Source organism: Ambystoma mexicanum, chromosome 2p, assembly GCF_040938575.1.
Source record: "Ambystoma mexicanum isolate Mex_15411 chromosome 2p, UKY_AmexF1_1, whole genome shotgun sequence".
Classification (NCBI taxonomy): domain Eukaryota; kingdom Metazoa; phylum Chordata; class Amphibia; order Caudata; family Ambystomatidae; genus Ambystoma; species Ambystoma mexicanum.
In genome coordinates this window covers 1,401,874,529-1,401,895,137 of record NC_090923.1, presented here as the reverse complement: position 1 = coordinate 1,401,895,137, position 20,609 = coordinate 1,401,874,529, and the positions used below count along the sequence as shown (strand labels likewise).

At 44.2% G+C, this 20,609-nt stretch overlaps 1 protein-coding gene across 30 annotated transcripts in view; it reads left to right on the top strand.

Moving 5' to 3' along the window:
• The window catches only part of MAP4 (microtubule associated protein 4), a 2,534,981-nt gene that overhangs the window by 2,014,690 nt on the left and 499,682 nt on the right, over positions 1–20,609 (top strand). For all 30 annotated transcript variants that reach the window (XM_069645850.1, XM_069645857.1, XM_069645873.1 and 27 more), the window contains one exon: positions 852–1,171. In XM_069645850.1, coding sequence (XP_069501951.1) covers positions 852–1,171 — 320 coding nt within the window. The remainder of the gene's footprint in view (positions 1–851; positions 1,172–20,609) is intronic.

Sequence of the window (20,609 nt, the reverse complement as noted above, 5' to 3'; positions counted from 1 at the left end):
GATCATGGCAGCAGCACCTGGTGCACATCCATGGAACTGCTGAAAATATTTTTGCTCTCCAATCTGGTGCATGGGATTATTTTTAGGCATATCATGTGGAAGGAAAATGTCCATCAGAGTCGTTTTTAGCAAATGTATGTAATTCATTAATCCCAAACCCAATGCAAAGAAAGCACAAATATGACTGCCAGCTGCAAGCCCATTAATAGTTTCAAAGACATATACTGGATGCATAATGCATTGTAGTACAAGAGTCCAGTCTGACCATGGGCCACAGATCGCACTTCTACATTTCAATTTACATCCCCATTTCCACACAGTCTAGTGTCCCAATGATAAAGCAGAGGGCAGTATGACAATCAAATACTATGTGGGACTTCAACTGATGTAGCGCCTTGCCAACTTATCCTAGGTTCATGAAAAACATATCTTCAAAGTAAGGCCAAAACAAATTTCGCCCATGCTTCAAGTAACTGGCATTCTACCTACATTTCCACCTGAATACTAAAAATCATCTTGGTGGGAGGGGCGGGACATCTAGCTTCCGTACCAGTAATAACATTTCCCTGATGGGTTAATAATTGGTGCCAACATGCAAAAGAAGAAACTGGCATTTACATGTGTCACAGTTTGATTCTCACATTTGTTTCGGTATTGGATCTCATTTCATAGCAATGGATTGATTCCCTAGCAGAATTGTATAGGATGAATGTGTTTTGCCAGATCTACTATATGGTACATCGTATGCTAATACTTAACAAGTGTTCAGTTTTTTGCCCATTAAGGGAAATAAAAAAATGACATTATGGCAATGACTATAGTAGGTTGATATATTTTGTATTTTTCTGCAGACTTGAGTCGTCCGAAGACTGCTCCTGTGAACTCTGGGAAGAGTAATGCTACAACTCCTAGCTCTCCAGGAACAAATTCTGGCCCTGGAATTCCTATAAACCGGGTGAAACCGTCAAAGTCTGCAATGACTAGGCCTGCCACAGAATCCAGTGCTACCACAGACAACAAGAAATTGCCAGGAGCCAAAGCCCCAGTCTCAAAGACCAACTTAGCACCTAAGACCGCACGTCCTACCACTGTACCAGCCCCAGACCTGAAAAACATTCGGTCTAAAATTGGATCAACTGATAATCTGAAGCACCAGCCTGGTGGAGGCAGGGTAAGGTTGTTTCTTTATTTTGTTACCTACCTTCTTTTGTTTTGCAATATTTGAAATAAAAATGCTAGTCCACTTCTTTTATACTTGGACCATTGTTATGCGCACATGCTTTATATGAGCACATACCCACTCACAATGTTGCCACATTACATATGTACGGCCTCAAAGGTTGTCGGTTTCTTGTAGTGTATGTGTTTTGCTCTACCCAGATAGGTAAACATTAAGTGAAACAAATGAGCAGGGTCACAGAACCCAATACATCCACTCCTATAATGGATTACCACATTGCCACAATGGTTGCTGTTTGTTAGCTCAATAATTTACATACAATATCAATATATGATACAATTAGTGCTCACCCAAAGTCAATACCTCGGATTGTGATTCAAAACATATACATACACTGGGGTCCGGATACATGCCACAATCCCTCGCAATAGGTGCAATCTTCTTTTGACTGTGCTACTCCACATTTGGACGCAGCAGCATTTAAACGTCATTCCACACCAATATATCAGGTCTGTGAAGGAAGAGCGGGATTGGACTTGCACAGGATCACTGAATCCCGTGGTCCGGACCATTTGGGAGTCCAGACCGTTTTCAACTCCACACCGTGATTTCAATTGAACACAAGTGTACAGGAAACTCCTACCATAAACTTGCTCAGTCCTGATGAAGGCCAACACAACAGCAGCTACATAATTCAGCTCTATAAAGCCGAAACACAGTTGTGTTGACTATATGACTTTAAGTCCCAGTGTCCAACTTACACACTGTTTAGAATTGTGCATTGAAGCACCTTGTACTGTTATTTTATATTTGTTTCTCATGTGATCCTTCTAGGTTATCAGGGTATGTATATGTCTTAAATCACAATCCGAGGTATTGACTTTGGGTGAGCACTAATTGTATCATATTTTGATATTGTATGTAAATTATTGAGCTTCCTGTGACAGCTTTCATGTTGAATATTAATCCGTGTTATGTATTAAATTTGTCTAACAAAAAGCAACCATTGTGGCAATGTGGTAATCCATTATAGGAGTGGATGTATTGGGTTCTGTGACTCTGCCCATTTATTTCACTTAATGTGATAGAGGACAGACATAACTAGTTAGCAAGTTGCACATGTATCCCAGAGTTACGCCAAATGTTGTACTTCGTTGCACATTTACCAGCCTTTTTAGCACACATTTCTAGAATAACTTGGCGTGTATGCCCACTGCAATGTTGGCACTTATATATTCTAATAGGCAGGGATGGTCGGTCACAGGAGTGCTATGTTAGGTGTGAAGATCAAGGTTAGTAGGCCAAGCAGGTTTGCAATATATTTCAACTGATAATAGTGCAATAGTATTGAAGCTAATGATACATCCTAACTAGATTTAGTCTGAAAGAAATCAATCTAGTTCTAAATTGTACTTCATTAAAATGCACGCAAGTAATACTTTTTCTATTCGGGTAATTCTCACTTTATTCAGCAACCTTTGTTGTATAATACAATTTGTAGAAAATGTTAAGTGCACTGCACTGTATAGTTCTAGCTATTGAATTCAAACCGTGACTGAATTTCCTGCAAGCAGTAGTTCGGTGGTCGTCAACATATACTTCAGTTTGTGTTTTTTAGCAGCAGTATTTATGTGTTTTCTCTTGACCGTCTTAACCTCTTACGTGCAGACTGGGCCTCTTCCTATCACCAAACTACTTAATTTGGGAGTAGATTGGATTTTTAAGACTCTAACCACTCCCTAATGCAACAGACTATTCCCTGGTGCTATTATTGTTAAATAGTCTGGAATTTGCTGAACCCAAATGCTTCTCTTTTATCCAATGGAAGTTCTAAGAAGATATTTGAAAATCCCTTCCATGTTCAAACAAATTTGAGAATTGGGATTGTATGGGTCTCACTGATGCTTTCCAAGGACATGCTTTTCATCTGTATTAACTCTGTGATTGCCACAGTGAGAGGCGAATTATTGCATTTTTGATGATCACCTGATGCTGCTTCCTTGAAAGAATGTGTAACTGTGTTTACTGGCTACCTGCAGTGGGTCATCTTGAACTCCGACATCCAGCAGATGAACTTTCACCCAGAGGTTTGGCAAATAAACATTGCAGAAGACTAAATCTACTGTTGCATCTTCTCACTGACATAAACATTGGAATCCCTAGGAAAGACTGCAATGCAGCACAAAGAGCCTCAGCTGGGACTTGTAATAAAGTATTTTGATTAAGTTGGGGGGATATGCTTATCCTGACAGGCACTTTCTTTTGTTACACATGCAATAAGCCACTCTTTCCTGAACAGAGAACTAAAGCAAATCTTGGAACCTATGCTATCCAACTACGAGACCTGTTAGCCTTTTAAAACTTGTTTAACCGTATGTAGAATATATCGGCATGATACACCATGGAGGAGTTGCCTGAGCAAACTACAGCATCATTTCTACCAGCTGGCGATGGCATTTCTGGCAGTCTGATTCTACACAAGGTGAAATAAATCATACCGCCAACCAGTGATTGCATACTAAAGACAAAGACTAGTAAAACCATCCCCTTGCACCCCATTGACTCATTAAAGGTTGGAGACGAGAACGGAAGCTGGTGTGAGTTTACGTCTTGACAGCATCCAGTGTAAGTCTATTCATAACAATGTAATCCTAAATCGGGACGTACTATCGACACCGTAGAAAATTGGCCCAAGCGCCAGAGACATTTATCTAAAGCGGCTGGTTTTGCAAAGGCGTTCCATTGGAGATGCCGCACTGTTGCTGCAGTTTGGTAACATAGAACTTGTTACCATCCAAGCAATAGAAGAAATGTTAGAGGTGATTCTTGGGTGGTTTTACATAGCTGCTAAAGAGGAAGAACTGCAGTGCCCTTTTGTGGGGCACAGAGGGGCACTACCGAAGCTCTGGAGAGTTTGTTTTTTTTTCCAATAACTTTTTATTAGCATTTTTTTTAACACAACCAAAATTCTCTCAACATGTCCCCCCCCCCCCTCCCCTCCCTCAATGTCCATCCCTCCCTTACCCACCTGGATCCGTGAGCTGTCCCTGCTGTTGTCCTTTACACCAGGGCTTTCGGTTCCAACGTTTAAGTCCCTTTAGCCATCTCCTATGACGACCCCCTTTATGTCTCTGCGTCTGTTAAATCCTTTATAGGTCGCTTTCAACTTGCGGTTCGATTATTCCCAGCAGACCCTTAGCCCTGAGACACCAAGCGCGGCATGCTCCGTTATTTAGATATCTCAGTAGGTTTGACCAGTCTGTGCTGAACCTGAAGTGTTCGCCTTGAATCAAGTATGTAAGCCACTCCATAGCCACAATTGACCAAATTTTTGCAATCCATTTGTGTTCTTGTGGAAGGTCTTTTGATTTCCATTTGTGCGCAAGCACCAGCGCTGCCGAGATCAGCATTAAAGGTTTTACGGCTTGGCTTGGATGTAATGCTTTCTAGAACCCCATTCAGTCTTATCAGTTCTAGGCCCCTGTTCACGCCCAACATGATTCTCAGGACCTGGCCTATTGCCTCATGTATTCCTTTCTAGTACTGATCTATTTTTGGCCCTTCCCATCAGATGTGGGCCCAGGTGCCTTCCCCTCCCGCACTCCCAACAGTAACGCAAGGTCTGTGGGTACATTCTTTGTAGCCTGACAGGAGTTAAGTGCCACTAAAGCACCAGCTTCAGCCACGTCTCTCCGATTTGCAGCAATCTGGTTAGTTTGGGGATCTGCTGCCATAGATTCTTCCACTCCGCCTCCCCTATTGTGCACCCTGTGTCAGATTCCTATCTTTGCATATATGTTCTAGTCGATGGGGCTTCTCCCTCCTTAATGTGTTTGTATATGGATGCCACCCCGCTCCTGTCTCCCGGGTCTGTGTTAAGCTATTTCTCAAAGGGGCTGAGCGGGCGGGTCCCTGCTTGCTTCATAGTGGGGGTTAAGAGCCAGTGCCTTAGATGGACATAGCTGAACCTCTGTTTTTCCCCCATATCGAAGTCTGTTTTGCACTGCTCAAATAATTTGACCTGGTCTCCAGTGAACACGTCTCTTACCATACAACATCCCCCTTGTTGCCAGGCCTCAAAGGTGGATGTTTTATGTCCTGGAGTAAATTGCAGGTTGTCGAAGAGGGGTGTGTATGGGGAGGGGTAGGTAGTAATGTGTGACCTTCTAACTGCGTGGTTCCACGCGTCACCTACCGTCAAGTGTTTGGCTACTATACATTTGGGGGGTTCTATCTGATCTCGGTTTCCACAGCATTCCTCCTAGGTTCCCTGCCACTACTCCCTTGTCCATTGGCCTCCATATCTTCTCCCTTGCGTACCTTTGCGAGTCCCTGATGACTCTTTGTGCGGTGATGTAATACGCCCTGCAGTCTGGCTCTGCCATGCACCAGTGGGAGGTCGGTGTATTCATTAGCTTTGTGGCTACTCTGGGGTGTTTTTGCTTCCAGACAAATTGGTTTGTGATTTTTTTTGGAGACCTGTGAAGACAGGTGGAATGCATATTGGGAGCGCCGTAAAATAGTAAAGCAGTTGCGGCAGGACCACCATCTTTAGGGCATTGATGCGTCCTAGTCATGTTATGGATCTTGGACCCTAGTCGATGGGTGTGGATTTCAGTTTCTCCAAGAGGGATGGGTTGTTCGCTTGGTAGAGCTCTCCCACCGTTCTGGTCAATTGAATCCCTAGATACTTTATGGTTTTGTCGACCCATCTGTATTTATAGGCTCCTCTGAGATCCTGCTCTGCTTTTTTCGATAGGGTGAGGCTGAGAATTTCAGATTTGTTTGTGTTGACTTTTAAACCTGCCACCTGTCTGAAGCAGTTGAGTTCCCCGCTCACTGCTCAGAGAGGTGTCCGATTGGGTCATTGTCAAGAGTAAGTCATCCGCGAAAGCGGCTTTTTTTTGGGTGTTCCTGCCAAACGGTATCCCTTACATATCCTCGTTCTATCTTATTGCTGCCAGAAATGGCTCCAAATGTAGTGCATATAGCAGGGGAGCCCGGTTTTGTGCCCCTCTCAACTGGGACCGGTTCTGAAATCTGTCCGTTTATTGCTAGCCAAAGGAGCGGTGTTGGTAGTTGGCCATGACCCGGCCCAAGTATTTGGGGCCGAAGCCCATCTTGGTCATGCTGGCAAAAAGAAATCCCCACTTCACCCGGTCGAAAGCTTTTTCAGCATCGATTACCAGCAGGCGGGCGGGAATATCTTTTTTGAGCCTTCGCCATTAGGTGCGCTATCCTTCTTACATTGTCTCCCTTTTTTTTCTGCTTCTGATAAAACCTGATTGATCGGTTTGTACTAGTTTGGGGAGGATCCTGTCAAGCCTAGTTGCTAAGATTTTGGTGTGTATTTTCGCATCAACATTTATCAAGGCTATGGGGCGATAGGACCCACAGTTCGTGGGGCCTTTGTCTTTCTTGTGTATTAGGATTACTTTTGCCTCCTCCATTGATTTGGTAGGACCCTTAGTAGTTCCGATGTGGTTGAATAGATTTGTGAGGTGAGGAAACAGGGTTTCTTTGTGTGTTTTGTAGAATTCTGCTACGTAACCATCTGGGCCCATGGCTTTATTAGACGGCAGGGAGTTTATTCCCATCTTGACCTCCTCTCTTGTGATCTCTCCTTCAGGTTTTCTCTTTCCTCATCAGAGATACTTTGTAACTCTACACTGTATAAGTAGGCTTCCTGGCTTGCAAGTAACGGTTTATTAGAGCAGTATAATTTGATATAGACTTGGACAAACTCCCTTTCTATGTCTTTGTTGCTGGTACTCGTCAAGCCTCCCTCAACTTTAATTTTCAAGATTGTTTTCTCCCTTTCTTCTTTTCTCAGCATTCTAGCTAGGAGGCGGTCAGATTTATTAGTCTTGATGGAATATTTTTGCCTGAGGCGCAATAGGTTTCGTTCCGCTGCCCTATTCTCTATGAGATCTAGCTGCCCTCTAACTGCCCTGTATTCTCTTTTGATGGCTGTGGACTGTTTCGATCCCATCCTTGCCATTATGTCTTTCAGTCTTCTCTCTAGTTGACATTCCTCCAGCCTCAGCTCCCTGTCCCTTCTCCCCTTTATTGCTATAATTTACCCACTTATTGTGGCTTTGAGGGCGTCCCACCATATCTGTGGCGTAGTGTCTCCCAATTGTTATGGTCTGGGAACGCCTCCGAATTCCTCTATGTCACTGTCGAGTATTACATCTTTAAAAGCGGGGCCGGGTCTCGCCACCTCCACAGGCCTGGCGGGCCTCGTGTTCTATTTAAGGAAAGGGTCATTGGTGCGGGATCCGAGATCGCGTTTGCCCGTAGTGCGATGTCAGTTACTTTGCCTATCGGGACTTTGGAGATCCATACGTAATCGAATTAGGAAGTGTTATCGATGTGCATGTGAGTAAAAGGTGTACCCTTCTGTGTTCCCCTGTAGTTCCCTCCATACATCCACTATGGCCAGATCCTGGTTCTTCCTCCTGAGGTCCCCAGAGGGCCACACCAGTGGCCCCTGGCGTGTCGTGCTTCTATCTTTAGTAGGGTCCCAGGCCATATGGAAATCCCCATTTAGTATGATGCAAGACATGGTGAATTTCTCCAGGTGGGTGAGGGTTTTTTGAATAAAGGCATCCCGACCTATATTTGGTGCGTAGAGCATCACTATCGTGTATGTCTCACCCCTCCCCTCCAAAGTCACGACTAAGTACCTCACCATGTCATCCTCTGCTTCCCTTTAATTGTCAGGTCCAATCCGTCTTTCAGGGCTATCAGTACTCCCCCTTTTTTGCTTGGTTGTGTGGCCTGAAGGATTCTTCAGTATCCCCAGAACTTTATCGTATATGTGTTCCGGGTCTGTAGGTGGGTCTCTTGTAGTGTCACTATATGCACTTGTTCCCTTCTTAGGAATCTCTCCACCATCTTTCTTTAAATCTGTGAGTTTAGCCCGTTGATGTTTAACAATAAGAGCCTCAGTTGTTCCGTGTTAGCCATTTGTGTATCTCTTTTTTAGGTCCCTGCGCCCGGTGGCCCCAGAGACTCCAGCCCCAGGCCCACCAGGTTTTTGAGCAGTCTGCTGTGGATTCTCCCCTCCAAGTGAACTGCTCTCGGATCTTCCCCTTTCCCTCCCTCCTCCTTGGTGCCCCACGGCCCCTGCCTTGCCCTTTCCCCCCTTGGTGAGCTCAGCTGGCCCTTCGGCCCCTCTCGTTTTGTGTTGACGAGAGCTGAGCCCTAAGGCATACCCAGACTTTCCCCATGTGGCGCCTCCAGTTCCCATTCCAAGTTCCCATCCCTCCCCCCTCCCTGCCGTCAGATTTCTCAATTTTCTATCTAGTCTTAGCTAGCGCCCTCCCCGTGTATGCCGTCACATCATGGCTGTTCCTCTGGGGTTTGGTTTCAGTTGGTGTATTCAGACAGGCTTTTTTTGGTTTTCTGTCAAAGCTTTCTTCGGGTCATTCCTGGGTATGGGGTAGTGTTCCCCCTTCTTCGGCCATTTGGTCCTCACCATGGACCATTCCCATGGTTTGCGAGCATTGGGTTGGGTGGTTGAGGATGAGGGGCTTGTTCCAAACCCTGCAGGGCAATCCCTTGGTCACAGGTTTTGACTTTGTGTTGCCTGCCCTGCCAGTTAAAGCTCATACCTGAATGTGTCGGTCTATCTGTAGTGGATCTGTTGGGTTCTCAAATGTGCCAAAACTGGACCCATTTGCCTCCTTTTAATGAGTTATTTGTGCAAGGTCTTGGTACAAAAATATTTCTGCGCCATTGTAGGTAATGCACTGCGCTTTCCTGGCCTTCTCTAGTATTCGCTCTTTGATCGCGTAGCTGTGGAAGGCCACCAGGACGTCCCTCGGTCCCGCCGCCATTTCGAGCCGGCGCGGGTCCACCCTGTGGATCCTATCGAATTGGAGATCTGCTCCTGAGTCGGAGTCAAGTCGCCAAAGATATCCTTGAGAGTTTGTGTTAGGTCCTGGTCTTGTATGTCCTCTGGTAGGGATTTCACCCGTATATTAGCTCTCCAGGACCTATTCTCCAAGTCCTCGGCTTGCAGTTCTATGTTTTGGGTGGCCACAGCCAGAGTTTCCAGAAGGGTGTCTGCTTTTCTTGCATCCTCGGTCAGTTCCTGCATGGCTCGCTCGTTGGTGTCGACTCTCTCCTCTATTTTGTTGATGTCCCTTTTTATTCCCTTTATTCCCTCCGCTAAGTCTTCCCTTAAAGTGTGCATCTGTTTCTGACCTGCCGCCGTGATCTTGTCCATCAGCTCGCCCATGAATTGCTTAAGTACGGAGTGAGTGACTAGACTATCTTTATCTTCTTGGATGGAGTCAGTGGCAGGATCGATGGACCAAACGCCCATGGCTTGGTCTCTGGCGGGCTCAGCCTCCTTTGCCCATATCTTTGTGAGGGGCCTGTGCTGCACTTTTCTGGGGATTTTGAGGGAAGGCAGGTTTTCTTTCATTCTATTTCTCGACATTGCCAAGCTGGGCTTGTGACTTGTTTCCTGTGTGCGCTGAGTAGCTTTCTGCCCTGTACCGGCCTCAACGATTGGATGTGTGGTAGTTCGTTTCCAGTTGAAGGGTAAGTGGCCGTAGTTTTGTTCCCCTCTCTCTGTTCCACTCTTTATCTGTGCTCCTGCACCGCATATTAGACTTGGTGGGGGGGGGGGGTTCCGGTACTCCCTCTGGCGGGTGCTGGTGATTTGACCTGTCTAAGTAGGACTGGGTCCTACTTGGCTTGTCTGGTGTTGGGGGAGACCCCCCCCTGCAGTATGCTATTCCCCTCAGTGGTTTTTGTTGTACGTGGGTGGGCGTCCTCCCGCTCACCCTCCCGCAGTCCTCCGACTACTTCTGCCCAGTCCTCTGTTGGTCCTTTGGATCTTTGAAGGTCAGAGGAGCCGCGTTTTCTCGGGCTATTGGTTCTGATAGACCAATCTTATATTGCGTGAGAGCTGGCTTGCCCCCTTTGTTGTCACCCTTTCTCTGCTTGCTTGTTGCGACTGGGGGGTTGAAGCAAGAGGAGCGCCCTGCCCATCCGGACGCTTCTCCTATGCGTTCGCGAGCCTGTGGGGAGAGGGAGGCTGCCTGGGTCCCCTGCCTTCACTCCTGTGCGCCCTGGAGCCTTGGCGTGCTACAGGGCTGCAGGGCTTGCGTGCCGTATGGCGCGGCTGGTAATTGCGGGTGATGACTTCCTAGCGGTGAGGTCTTTTCCCTGACCCCTCCGGGCTGGCCAGCTCTAGAACACTGCTTGGGGGATACGGTCCTTCCGGGGGATTGGGGTTTCAATATGAGCCCGGGTCTGGGTTTAGCCACGTTATGCCACCAGGATGATGTCCTTTTTACTTGCTGCTCCGGATCGCCTTTCGCTTCAAGGCACAACACAGTACCTGCCTCCCCTGCAGTTTAGGGGTGCCGCTGCGACTGCTGTGCTCAGGGGGAGACCGGCCTCCCGTTCTTCCTTGGGCTAACAGGTTGGTGCGGCATTGGTGCACTCTGCCCTACTATTCGTGGGGTTTTCGTGGCGAGGCGGCAAGCCTCTGCCCAGTGTTTCAGCCTATTGGGTGTCGGGTCGCTAAATTACGTGCTTCCTTATGGGGAGAAACACACCCAGATTTGGCGTGCCTCGGTTTATTACAGTGTCTGTTAGGTCTGTTGTGTTTTAGCCCTCTGGGGCCAGCGCCAGTGTTTGGAGCTTACCCTCTTTCTCCTTCGGCATCTTCGGTGCTGCGAAGGCTAGAGCCTCGCCTGGGGGGCCTCTCCCTTCGCTTGGCGAGCTGCGGTACGCACGATTTCTGTCCTTGGACTTGGGTTTGTGCCTGCCAGCTCCGAGTGCCTTCGTCACCCTTCGTCCGGTGATGCGCAGGAGTCCTGCCTGCCTCTTTTCTCTGCTGTCCTCTTCGGGCCACAGTGGTCTGGTGGGCAGTGCCTGTCTGGGCCAGTCGCACTTTTGTTGGCAGAGATAGGTTCCTGCGCACCGCACAGTGTAGCTCCTTCCGAACCCCCCCTCGCTCCAGTGCAGAATTCTGTGCTTGTTGGGACCCGAGAGGGCTAAGTTCGCTGCTTTTGGAGCTTCAGGATCGCCACGGGTCGGAGGCTCGGGGTCCGCGATGCTCACTGATATGCGGCCATCTTGGAATCCCAGCTTGGGAGAGTTTTTGTTACCTACACAATACGCTGGGGCCTCCCTTTGGAACAGCCTCAATGGCACCTTGAGACTTGAGGAGAACAATCTCTGGTTCAGGAAGCACCTCAAGACCTTCCTCCTCGCTTCTGCCTTTGCCCCTCTTGTCCCCTGCTGATCTGTTTTCTTTCTCGGCACCGTGTACCTGGATACCCTCTTCCTTTTGGGCCCAGGTACCTGCTCACCCTGCCACCCTCCTGCAGTTCCTCCGGGCAACCCCTTGCACTGGGGTCTGTATCGGTACCCATACAGTCCCCCACCCACCTTCTGCACTTATCAGATATACCCTATCTGACTAACCTAGCACTTTCCACTTCTCCCCCCTTCCATGCACTTTCCCTCTTTTGCTCATGTATGGAGAGCATGCTGCGAAAGTTCAGGTGAAGAATGTTGGGGTGTCCGTGGTGGCCTTACATATTGAGCAGTGTGATGGGGTATTGGTGGAGCCAGACCCTGGCCCATTACATATCTACCCACCTTTCCCGTACAGACATGTCTGATCTGGAATTGGACCTGTTTGTTAATGTGAATAGATACGCCCCGTTTCCTGAGGTGTGGCAAATGTATTGCGCTTCCCACCCACCCCCTCTGCAGTTTTCAGGATTCTGTTTCCCCACAGATGGGTTTCCTGTAGGAATATTACATCCCCCTGGAGGTCTCACATCTTGTTAAACATTCTCCTCTGTTTGATTGGGTGTCCCAACCCCTGTACGTTAAGAGTCACAAACGTAATATGGGCCATTATGGGATTTTTGTGTCGGTCTGGCGCATTGTCTGTAGTAAGCGCGCTGGTGGGTTCCTATGCGGGGGCTAGTGGTGGGGAGCACTGACATTGTCTACCTCTAGGAGCACACTTCCCAAATGGGCTCGAATGTGAGCACCAATTAAACCTTAAAACAAAACCATAACTGGAACGTTGGGTTTGTCTGTCTAACCACCTATACCCAACACGACGTAGCTGTGCCGACACAGAAGGGTAGAGGCATTCCCCCCATCCTGACGTACTCAGGGTGCTTCTCACAGCCATATGCTCTCCTCGAGACACCAGGCTGCCTTGGTTGGATAGGAGCTGCTATTCTGGGTCCGGTCGTTGCTGATCGTTGGTCGACTGGAGGTAAGTTCATTGTGTCGGATGCATGGATCCAGGGTGTCCAGTTGCTGGATTTTGAGGCATAGAGGGGTGCCTGCTATTCGGTAATGCAGTACAGTTTTGTGTTTTTGGTACGCTGTTATCTGTTATACCCCCAGTCTTTGCACCTTCTGTCACTTTTGTTCCACTTTCTGCTCAGTTGCTATCTTTCTAGGCTGGTCGAGGGGTGGTATTCCGGTCACTGGGCATCTGGTGGTATCTTTTCAAAGTCTGATGTGACCAGGTTGTGCTGCTGAAGAAAGCACCATGCCTGTTCCATATCTTCAAATGCATGCCATTGTTTATTCAGCTTTATACACCAGGTTGCTGGGAACTTTAGATAGTGTCGGCAGTCCGATGCCTTCAGTGCTTCAAAGATTGGGTTGAAGTTTTTGCGCTGTTGTGGAGACTTCCATAGAATAGTTGTTAAATATTTTTATGTATAGAAGTTATTTTGGGGATAGGTACAGGTACAACTTCTTCTGTCAGCGACGTTATTTATTTTTTGGCCTTTCAGCCGTGTCGCATCCGTGTGGCAATTTTTTGGAGGAACCAGTCCCTTACTTCCTTGGTTTGTAGAAAGAACGAGTGGTTTGCCACACAATGAATTGCACCACACACAAGTTTCAGAAAAAATGTGAATTTCTTTGTTTGGTAATTTGAAGCCCTCTGGTTTACATGTGTTTCGGCTGCTCAACAGCCTTTTTCAAAACAAACAATTTGGGCAGTAAAACAGATCATTCATAATCATGTTCATGTTTTTGCTCTAATTTCAGGTTTGTATAACATTATTGTTAATCACATTTATGTATTGACCAAAAGGCGGACATTAGTGATGAGGGGTTGAGTGTGTGTTTTACCATAGTGTTCAATTTAGACAATAATCAGATAATTCAAACAGTCATCCCACAAACAGTAGAAAAATAAAGAAATGTGGATAATAATAATAAAATAAAGGCAAACGTAGAAATAGACAAACAAGAGACAGAAGAAAAAAATGAAAGATTGTTTTAGAATACATTTTTCATGTACATGGTACATATAAAGATTCAATTCTTTACTATATTTCCTTAAGTTCCAGTCTTTGCCCCATTTGGATTTAATATTACATTGTGAACCATTCACTAGTATTGTGGGGCAAGTATCATGGTTGTATTATAGATTTGAAGCCTTTCACATCTGACACCATCCAGGACATTAATAGTATAATTCCATATTGCATAGTTAAACATAATTGTTAAAATCAAACTTTGTCCCCAAAAATAGAAGGATGTGTTTGTCTTACCCATTTTCTCTCACAAAGTAATTCCTGGGTAAATCCCTACGGTCAAAGAATAGGATGGTTTTTCAAATTACTAAGGCAGTTCACATTTTGCCTCAATATACGAGTTACAGAGTCAATATTCTTGCCTGTGCAATCTATTTTATATCATATCCCGCTTGTTTATACAAGCCTGATGTAATTGAAACCGGTCCAATTCTTATATGTACACACTCCCATTTAAAAGTAGCTCGTTGTTAAACCTTGCCATGCAAATTAATTATTTCATTATATTCAATTTACGTGCTCCAATTTATGGGCGCATATCCCCATATTTGACATAAAACCGTCTCTGCGGTACAGGTTCTAGTCGTATTCGCTATGTGATTCTTGTAGTCTGCGCGATCCTCCGCGGTTCACCACTGCAAAGCGGACGTATAAAAATGTCTCCTTTCTCCCAGGCTTACAAGCGATGAAAGCTCGCTTACCTTGTAACTCTTCCCGTCCACCTTACTCGTGTCGGCTCTGCACATCAATGAGCCGCCGCATAGATCTCCTGTGTTTTCTATAGCTTTGCCATAGTTGCAACTGTGTCCCTTCTCTCTTTCCGCGCACGTTTTGGTGGCTGCCATATTGGAATGGTAAAAAATGACATACAAGCAGTATGGTCCCAATAACATTACCCAAAGATACAATGTCTACATATTATTGGCCCTTTTGTGTATTAATAATTTCAGTTTAAATTAACAATATTTAAAGTAGTGTGTTTGTACAATTATTCGATTCACTCAAGAGTTTTTTGCATCCTTGCTTAACGCTATACCGGCTTCCCTCAGCTGTTTTTCATTAGTTTAAAGTATAGGTTTCTATTTCCTCACTCAACATTCGAAATATATTAAATTACTATTGCCAGATGTACAGTGCTCTAACCTACATCAAACCTAGATTTGAATTAGTGCAGCGGGCAAAGAGCCCCAATATTTGTCATAAGTAACAATTGAAGATTCAGTTTACCAACTACCAATAGGTGTATTTGAGTTTCATTACTCATTTAGTATTTGTATTAGGTTAATCTGGGTTTTTGAATATATACAGTTCGCCCTCCCCCACTTTTACCAGAGTATCACAGTTTATTGCACATAATTTCACTTTCAAGCCTGTATAGAACCTATACTCAAAATTAAGTGTTTGGGAATGCCCTTTCAGAAATATGTTCATAAGAAATACCCCATCTTGTTTTCCTGATTCAGACCAAATTCTATTGATCTGAATTTGCAAATAAGTCTTGCTTCCGTCTGCCTCAGTTTTTCTTCAAGATTTCCTCCTCTTCTTCCTAGTTTTGCCTTCTGTAATCCAATACATTTTAGTTCCTTTTTATCATCCATCTGGTGTTTGAGCTGCCAATGTTGTGCCAGTGGTAATGAGACATCCTGGCTTCCAATCATTGAGAAATGCTCCCGTATACGTATTCTAACTTCCCTAATCGTGCTTCCAATATATATCATTTTGCATGGACATACTATTGCATATATGGTATATTTAGACCGACAGATAATATTCTCTTGGATTTTCATGCTCGTTCCTCTTGAGTCCACAAAATCATTTGTTGCCTCATGTGCGAATTGGCACATGGTACATGTTCCACATTTGCGAAAAACCTGACACCCTTGTGTTAAGCCAGGTTCTAGTTGGTTCAGGATTCAAATCTGGGAGGAGTGAAGGGTTTAGAGCCATTTTCAGTGTTTTTGCTTTTCGATATGTCATTTTTGGTTTGTCACTGATGTATCCCGTTAGGTGAGGGTCCAATTGCAATAAATGCCAATTTTTATTTAGAGTTTTCCTCAATTCTGAGCTGTTTATACGGTATGCAGTAATGACATTTATTTCCTTGGAATCATTCTTATCTTTCTTGGCTTTAGGCAGCAAAGTTTGTTCCCATGTCATATTTGTGACCTTCTGTTTCTCTGCTTTTATGCAGTCTCTTGAGTACCCCCTTTGTTTAAAGCGATCCTGAAGTAGTTCACATTCTACCTTTTTGTTTTTACAATTTCTCCTGGCTCTGATAAACTCGCCCTTGGGGACAATCCATTTGACAGGTCTATGATGACAACTCTGCGCATGTAGGGTTGAGTTCACCTCGGTTTCCTTTCGGAATGTACGTGTTGACAATGTATTGTTCTGTACAAAAATCGTTAAGTCCAAAAAGTTAAGGGATTTCTTATCGTCTTGTCCCACAGATTCGATACCAAGGTCATTCCGATTTATTCTCAACCTGAATTCATTTAGTTCCAAACTTGTTCCATCCCAGATTAGTAGGGCATCATCAATAAAGCGGACCCACAAAATTACATGTGCTTCAAATGCTATATCTACATACAGTTTTCTCTTCATACATTCCCATAAAAAGATTTGCCAATGCCGGTGCGTACTTTGTGCCTATTACAATTCCTCTTTTCTGCTGATAGTACTTATTGTCAAACATCAAAATATTATTCTACAGTGTTAGTGTCAACATCTCCTTAAGAATCTGAATTTAGTGGTAGTGGGATGCAGAAGAGTGGTTTACAGAGGAACTACTCGAGCAGAAAAAGCTTAAAAGGAATAGGGAAAATGAATGGAGAAAAAAACCCACAGTGGACAATAAATCCCTCTGGAAAACCAGGGAGAAAATCTACAAAGGAATGATAACCGAGGCTAAGAAAAACTACTATGATAAACAGATCTCTGCAGCAGCCAACTGCACCAGCAAACTGTTCAATATTTGAAAATCTATAGATAAGCCAAAAAGCTTAACCCCAGCCTTCTCGCCCACCCAAGAAGAATGTGACGCAACACAGATCGCATTCTTTAATAAAATTAACAAGGCCAGGGATATCATAGCCAAATCCCAAGCTGCCTCTAAATCCTCCACCAAAGACACACCAAAGGAACTTGTACACCAGACGACCCAATTCAAATTCCATCCCATCACTACCAGCGATATGATAAAAACCCTAGCATCCATGAAACCCACCACGTGCGCGGAAAACATACTCCCGGCCAACCTGATCTTAGACCATCCAGCCATTTTTGCACCAGCTCTAACCAAAGTAATAAATACATCTTTCCGTGACCAAAATGTACCTAAAAGCATAAAAAGGGTAACAGTCACACCCCTTGTAAAAAAACCCAACGTAGATCAAAGGGACCCAAACAACTTAAGACCCATAACTAACTGCAATTTCATACTTAAAATCATGGACAAAATTGCCACCACACAACTTCAGGAACATGTAGAAAGCTCTGACCTCCTCCATCACCAACAGTCAGGATTTCGACCAGCACATAGCACAGAAACAGCTATGCTGGACTTACAGACTAAGATGCTTAACATTATTGATCAGGGAAAAGCTGGACTGCTAATACTTTTAGATCTGAGCGCGGCTTTTGATTTACTAGACCACAACCTACTCAAGTCAGCTCTAAAAGAAACAGCAAATTGCTCAGACGAAGCTATAAGCTGGATCATGTCCTTCCTACAAGATAGAACATCTAGAGTACATTGGGGAAATCTATTTTCAATTGAAAAAGTAATTACATGCGGAGTCCCCCAAGGCGCTAGTATGTCCCCACTCCTGTTCAACATATACCTTAGATTTCTATGTATAGTCCTTGATAACATCAACACGTTCTTTACCAATTATGCAGATGACACTCAACTGGTAATAGAACTAAGTGGAGACCATCAAAAGGACAACAAAAAACATGACACAGTGTATAAAGCAGTGGAAAATTGGATGGACCAAAATTGGATGTGTCTAAATGGCAATAAAACCGAGCTCATGGTTTTTGGCTCCAATTTGGTCAGATCCAAGCTCCACCCTGCATATAACACCTTTACCATCAAAGACACTCAAATACAAGTCCTTAACAAGGTTAAAACCTTGGGGATGATGTTGGAAGCATCTCTAGGATCCGAGGCTCAAACCCTCTATGTGAAAAAAACATGCTCCTATCATCTCCGCTTATTAAAAGCCATCAGACCCTATCTATCGGAGGAAAACAGTGCCACAATTGCAAGAGCCACAATTCTATCTCGCCTCGACTATGGCAACGCGTTAATTCTAGGCTCTAACAAAAACTGTTACCACAGCTACCAAGTCCTGCAAAATAATGCAGTAAGAATCATCAAACAAATTCCCAGGAACCAGCATATTAGCAAAGCTAGGAAAGAACTACACTGGTTGAAAATCGAGGAAAGAGTCCAATTTAAGTCGCTCACACTCACACACAGATGTATATATGGCAAAGCCCCAGCATACATGAAAAATAAAATCATTCCATACAAGCCCTCCAGAGAGCTAAGATCATCCGAACATGGTCTGATTACGAAAGCCCCTTTCAGACTCAAAAACGGAGCAGGCAAATCCTTCCCTGTCACAGTAGCAGGCCTTTGGAACAATCTTCCGGGCCAGATAAGGATGGAAACCAACTATCAACGCTTTCGAAAACAATTGAAAACTTACATCTTTAAGTAAAACATACAAATCTTTCTGGCCCAGTCCGACATCCTATATATATCTGTCTTGTGCTCTGTGTTAGTTACCCGTCTCCTGTTTTCGTGTGCTTGTTTCTGCGCCCCGAAGCTTGCGAGCTACCGGCGCAATATAAATAAATAAATAAATAAATAGAATCTTCTTTGAATTCAAAATCTATGGTTTGTATAGCTGCTTGATGTTCAATGATAGTATACAGCGCGCGGACATCCCAAGTTGCCAGTAGGTATGATGGTTTCCAAACTATTTGATCAACTGCCTTTATTGTATCTTTGATGAAAGTTTTCAATTTCGGTACTCGTGGTCACAGGATGTTGTCAATATATTCCGAGATTCTCTCTGTAAGACAGCCAATACCTCTGAGTATTGGGCGGCCTTCTGGAACTTTGTCAAATCTTTTGTGTATCTTCGGCAGAAAATACATTTCGGAGTTATTGGATATTTATTCAATAACGCAGATTTCTCATCATCTGTGATCGTACCCTTTCTATGCCATCCACTATTTTTGTTCTTCAACTTGAAGTATGATTTCATTTTTGGGGTTTCTTGTAAATTCCAGGTAACATGACAGTGTTGTCTGGTGGTTGTATGCCATCTTGATATAATCCTGTCTATCCATTACAACGATATTAAGGCCCTTATCCGCCTCCTTTATTACAATGGTTTTGTCCTTCTCCAGATTTTTTAATGCTAATCTCTCGCACTTGGCTACATTTTGTTTATTTAATCTAGGTCTTAGGTCATCATACATGTTATATATGTCCCTAGTGGTTGCTTTGTAAAATACCTCAGTCATATTCTCATTGGAGAGTTGTGGTCGAAATTTAGATTTAGGTTTGGGTTCCTTGTCCAGGAGGCATATGGGTCTGATTTCCAGTTCATGTAGGGTGCTGTGTATTTCACTTTCTTCTTGTTCACCTAGCGTTCTTAGAAGGTGAATATTTTCTATATCTTCCATGGTAAATGGGGTTTTTATATTTCTTTCCACTGTTTGTTCCATTCTACTCTTGTGTGCTGTTGCAAAGAACTTTTTAAGCCTTAGTTTGCTCACAAATTTGAACAGATCGATCTGTGTGTTGGTAAGATCCAGCTTACTCGTCGGAGCAATTGATAATCCTTTGTTTAATACTGATAGCTCATCCTTGGTTAGGGTACGGTTTGATAGATTCATTACCAAATTTACTACTGCTTCTTCCTGGCTGCGTCCCGGGCGGCCGCCCGCATTAGGCGTCGAAAATCCTTAGCGCATTTGGGTTGCCTGTGTCTACAACCCCCCCACCCCTCCTTCCTCTCCTCCTTCGGTACAAATATTCTTGGTTTGTGCATCTGGTAATTGAAAACGGACTGGTTTCTGGTTTCCCATTCTCGTTCCCTTTTTGTACCGTCTTATCTGATTTAAAAAAAACAGCACTTTTTTGACTGTTATCTTTTGGTTTGCCATTTTGCAGTGCATCTCCTTCCGCTCCCTCCTTATCTGATTCCGAGTCCACCTCTGAGCTGCCAGAGGATGTATTCGGTGTGCTGGCTTTTGATAGTGGTTTTGTGAATTTATCGAATTTCTCCTGGAAAGTATAAACACAGTCTTCCTGATAGTCCCTCTCATCCCTAAAGAATTTTCGAATTTTTTGGCAATTTGATATCATCCTGATAATTTTTTAATATTTCATACATTTATTTGCACATGAGGCAACAAATGATTTTGTGGACTCAAGATGAACGAGCATGAAAATCAGAGAATATTAACTGCCAGTCTAAATATACCGTATATGCAATAGTATGTCCATGCAAAATGATATATATTGGAAGCACGATTAGGGAAGTTAGAATACGTATACGGGAGCATTTATCAACAATTGGAAGCCAGGATGTCTCATTACAACTGGCACAACATTGACAGCTCAAACACCAGATGGATGATAAAAAAGAACTGAAATTTATTGGATTACAGAAGGCAAAACTAGGAAGAAGAGGAGGAAATCTTGAAGAAAAACTGAGGCAGACGGAAGCAAAACTTATTTGCAAATTCAGATCAATAGAATTTGGTCTGAATCAGGAAAATGAGATAGGGTACTTCTTATGAACATATTTCTGAAAGGGCATTCCCAAACGCTTAATTTTGAGTATGGGTTCTATACAGGCTTGAAAGTGAAGTTATGTGCAATAAACTGTGATACTCTGGTAAAAGTGGGGGAAGGCGAACTGTATATATTCAAAAACCCAGATTAACCTAATACGAAGACTAGATGAGTAATGAAGCTCGAATACACCTATTGGTAGTTGGCAAACTGAATCTTCAATTGTTACTTACGACAAATATTGGGGCTCTTTGCCCGCTGCACTAATTCAAAT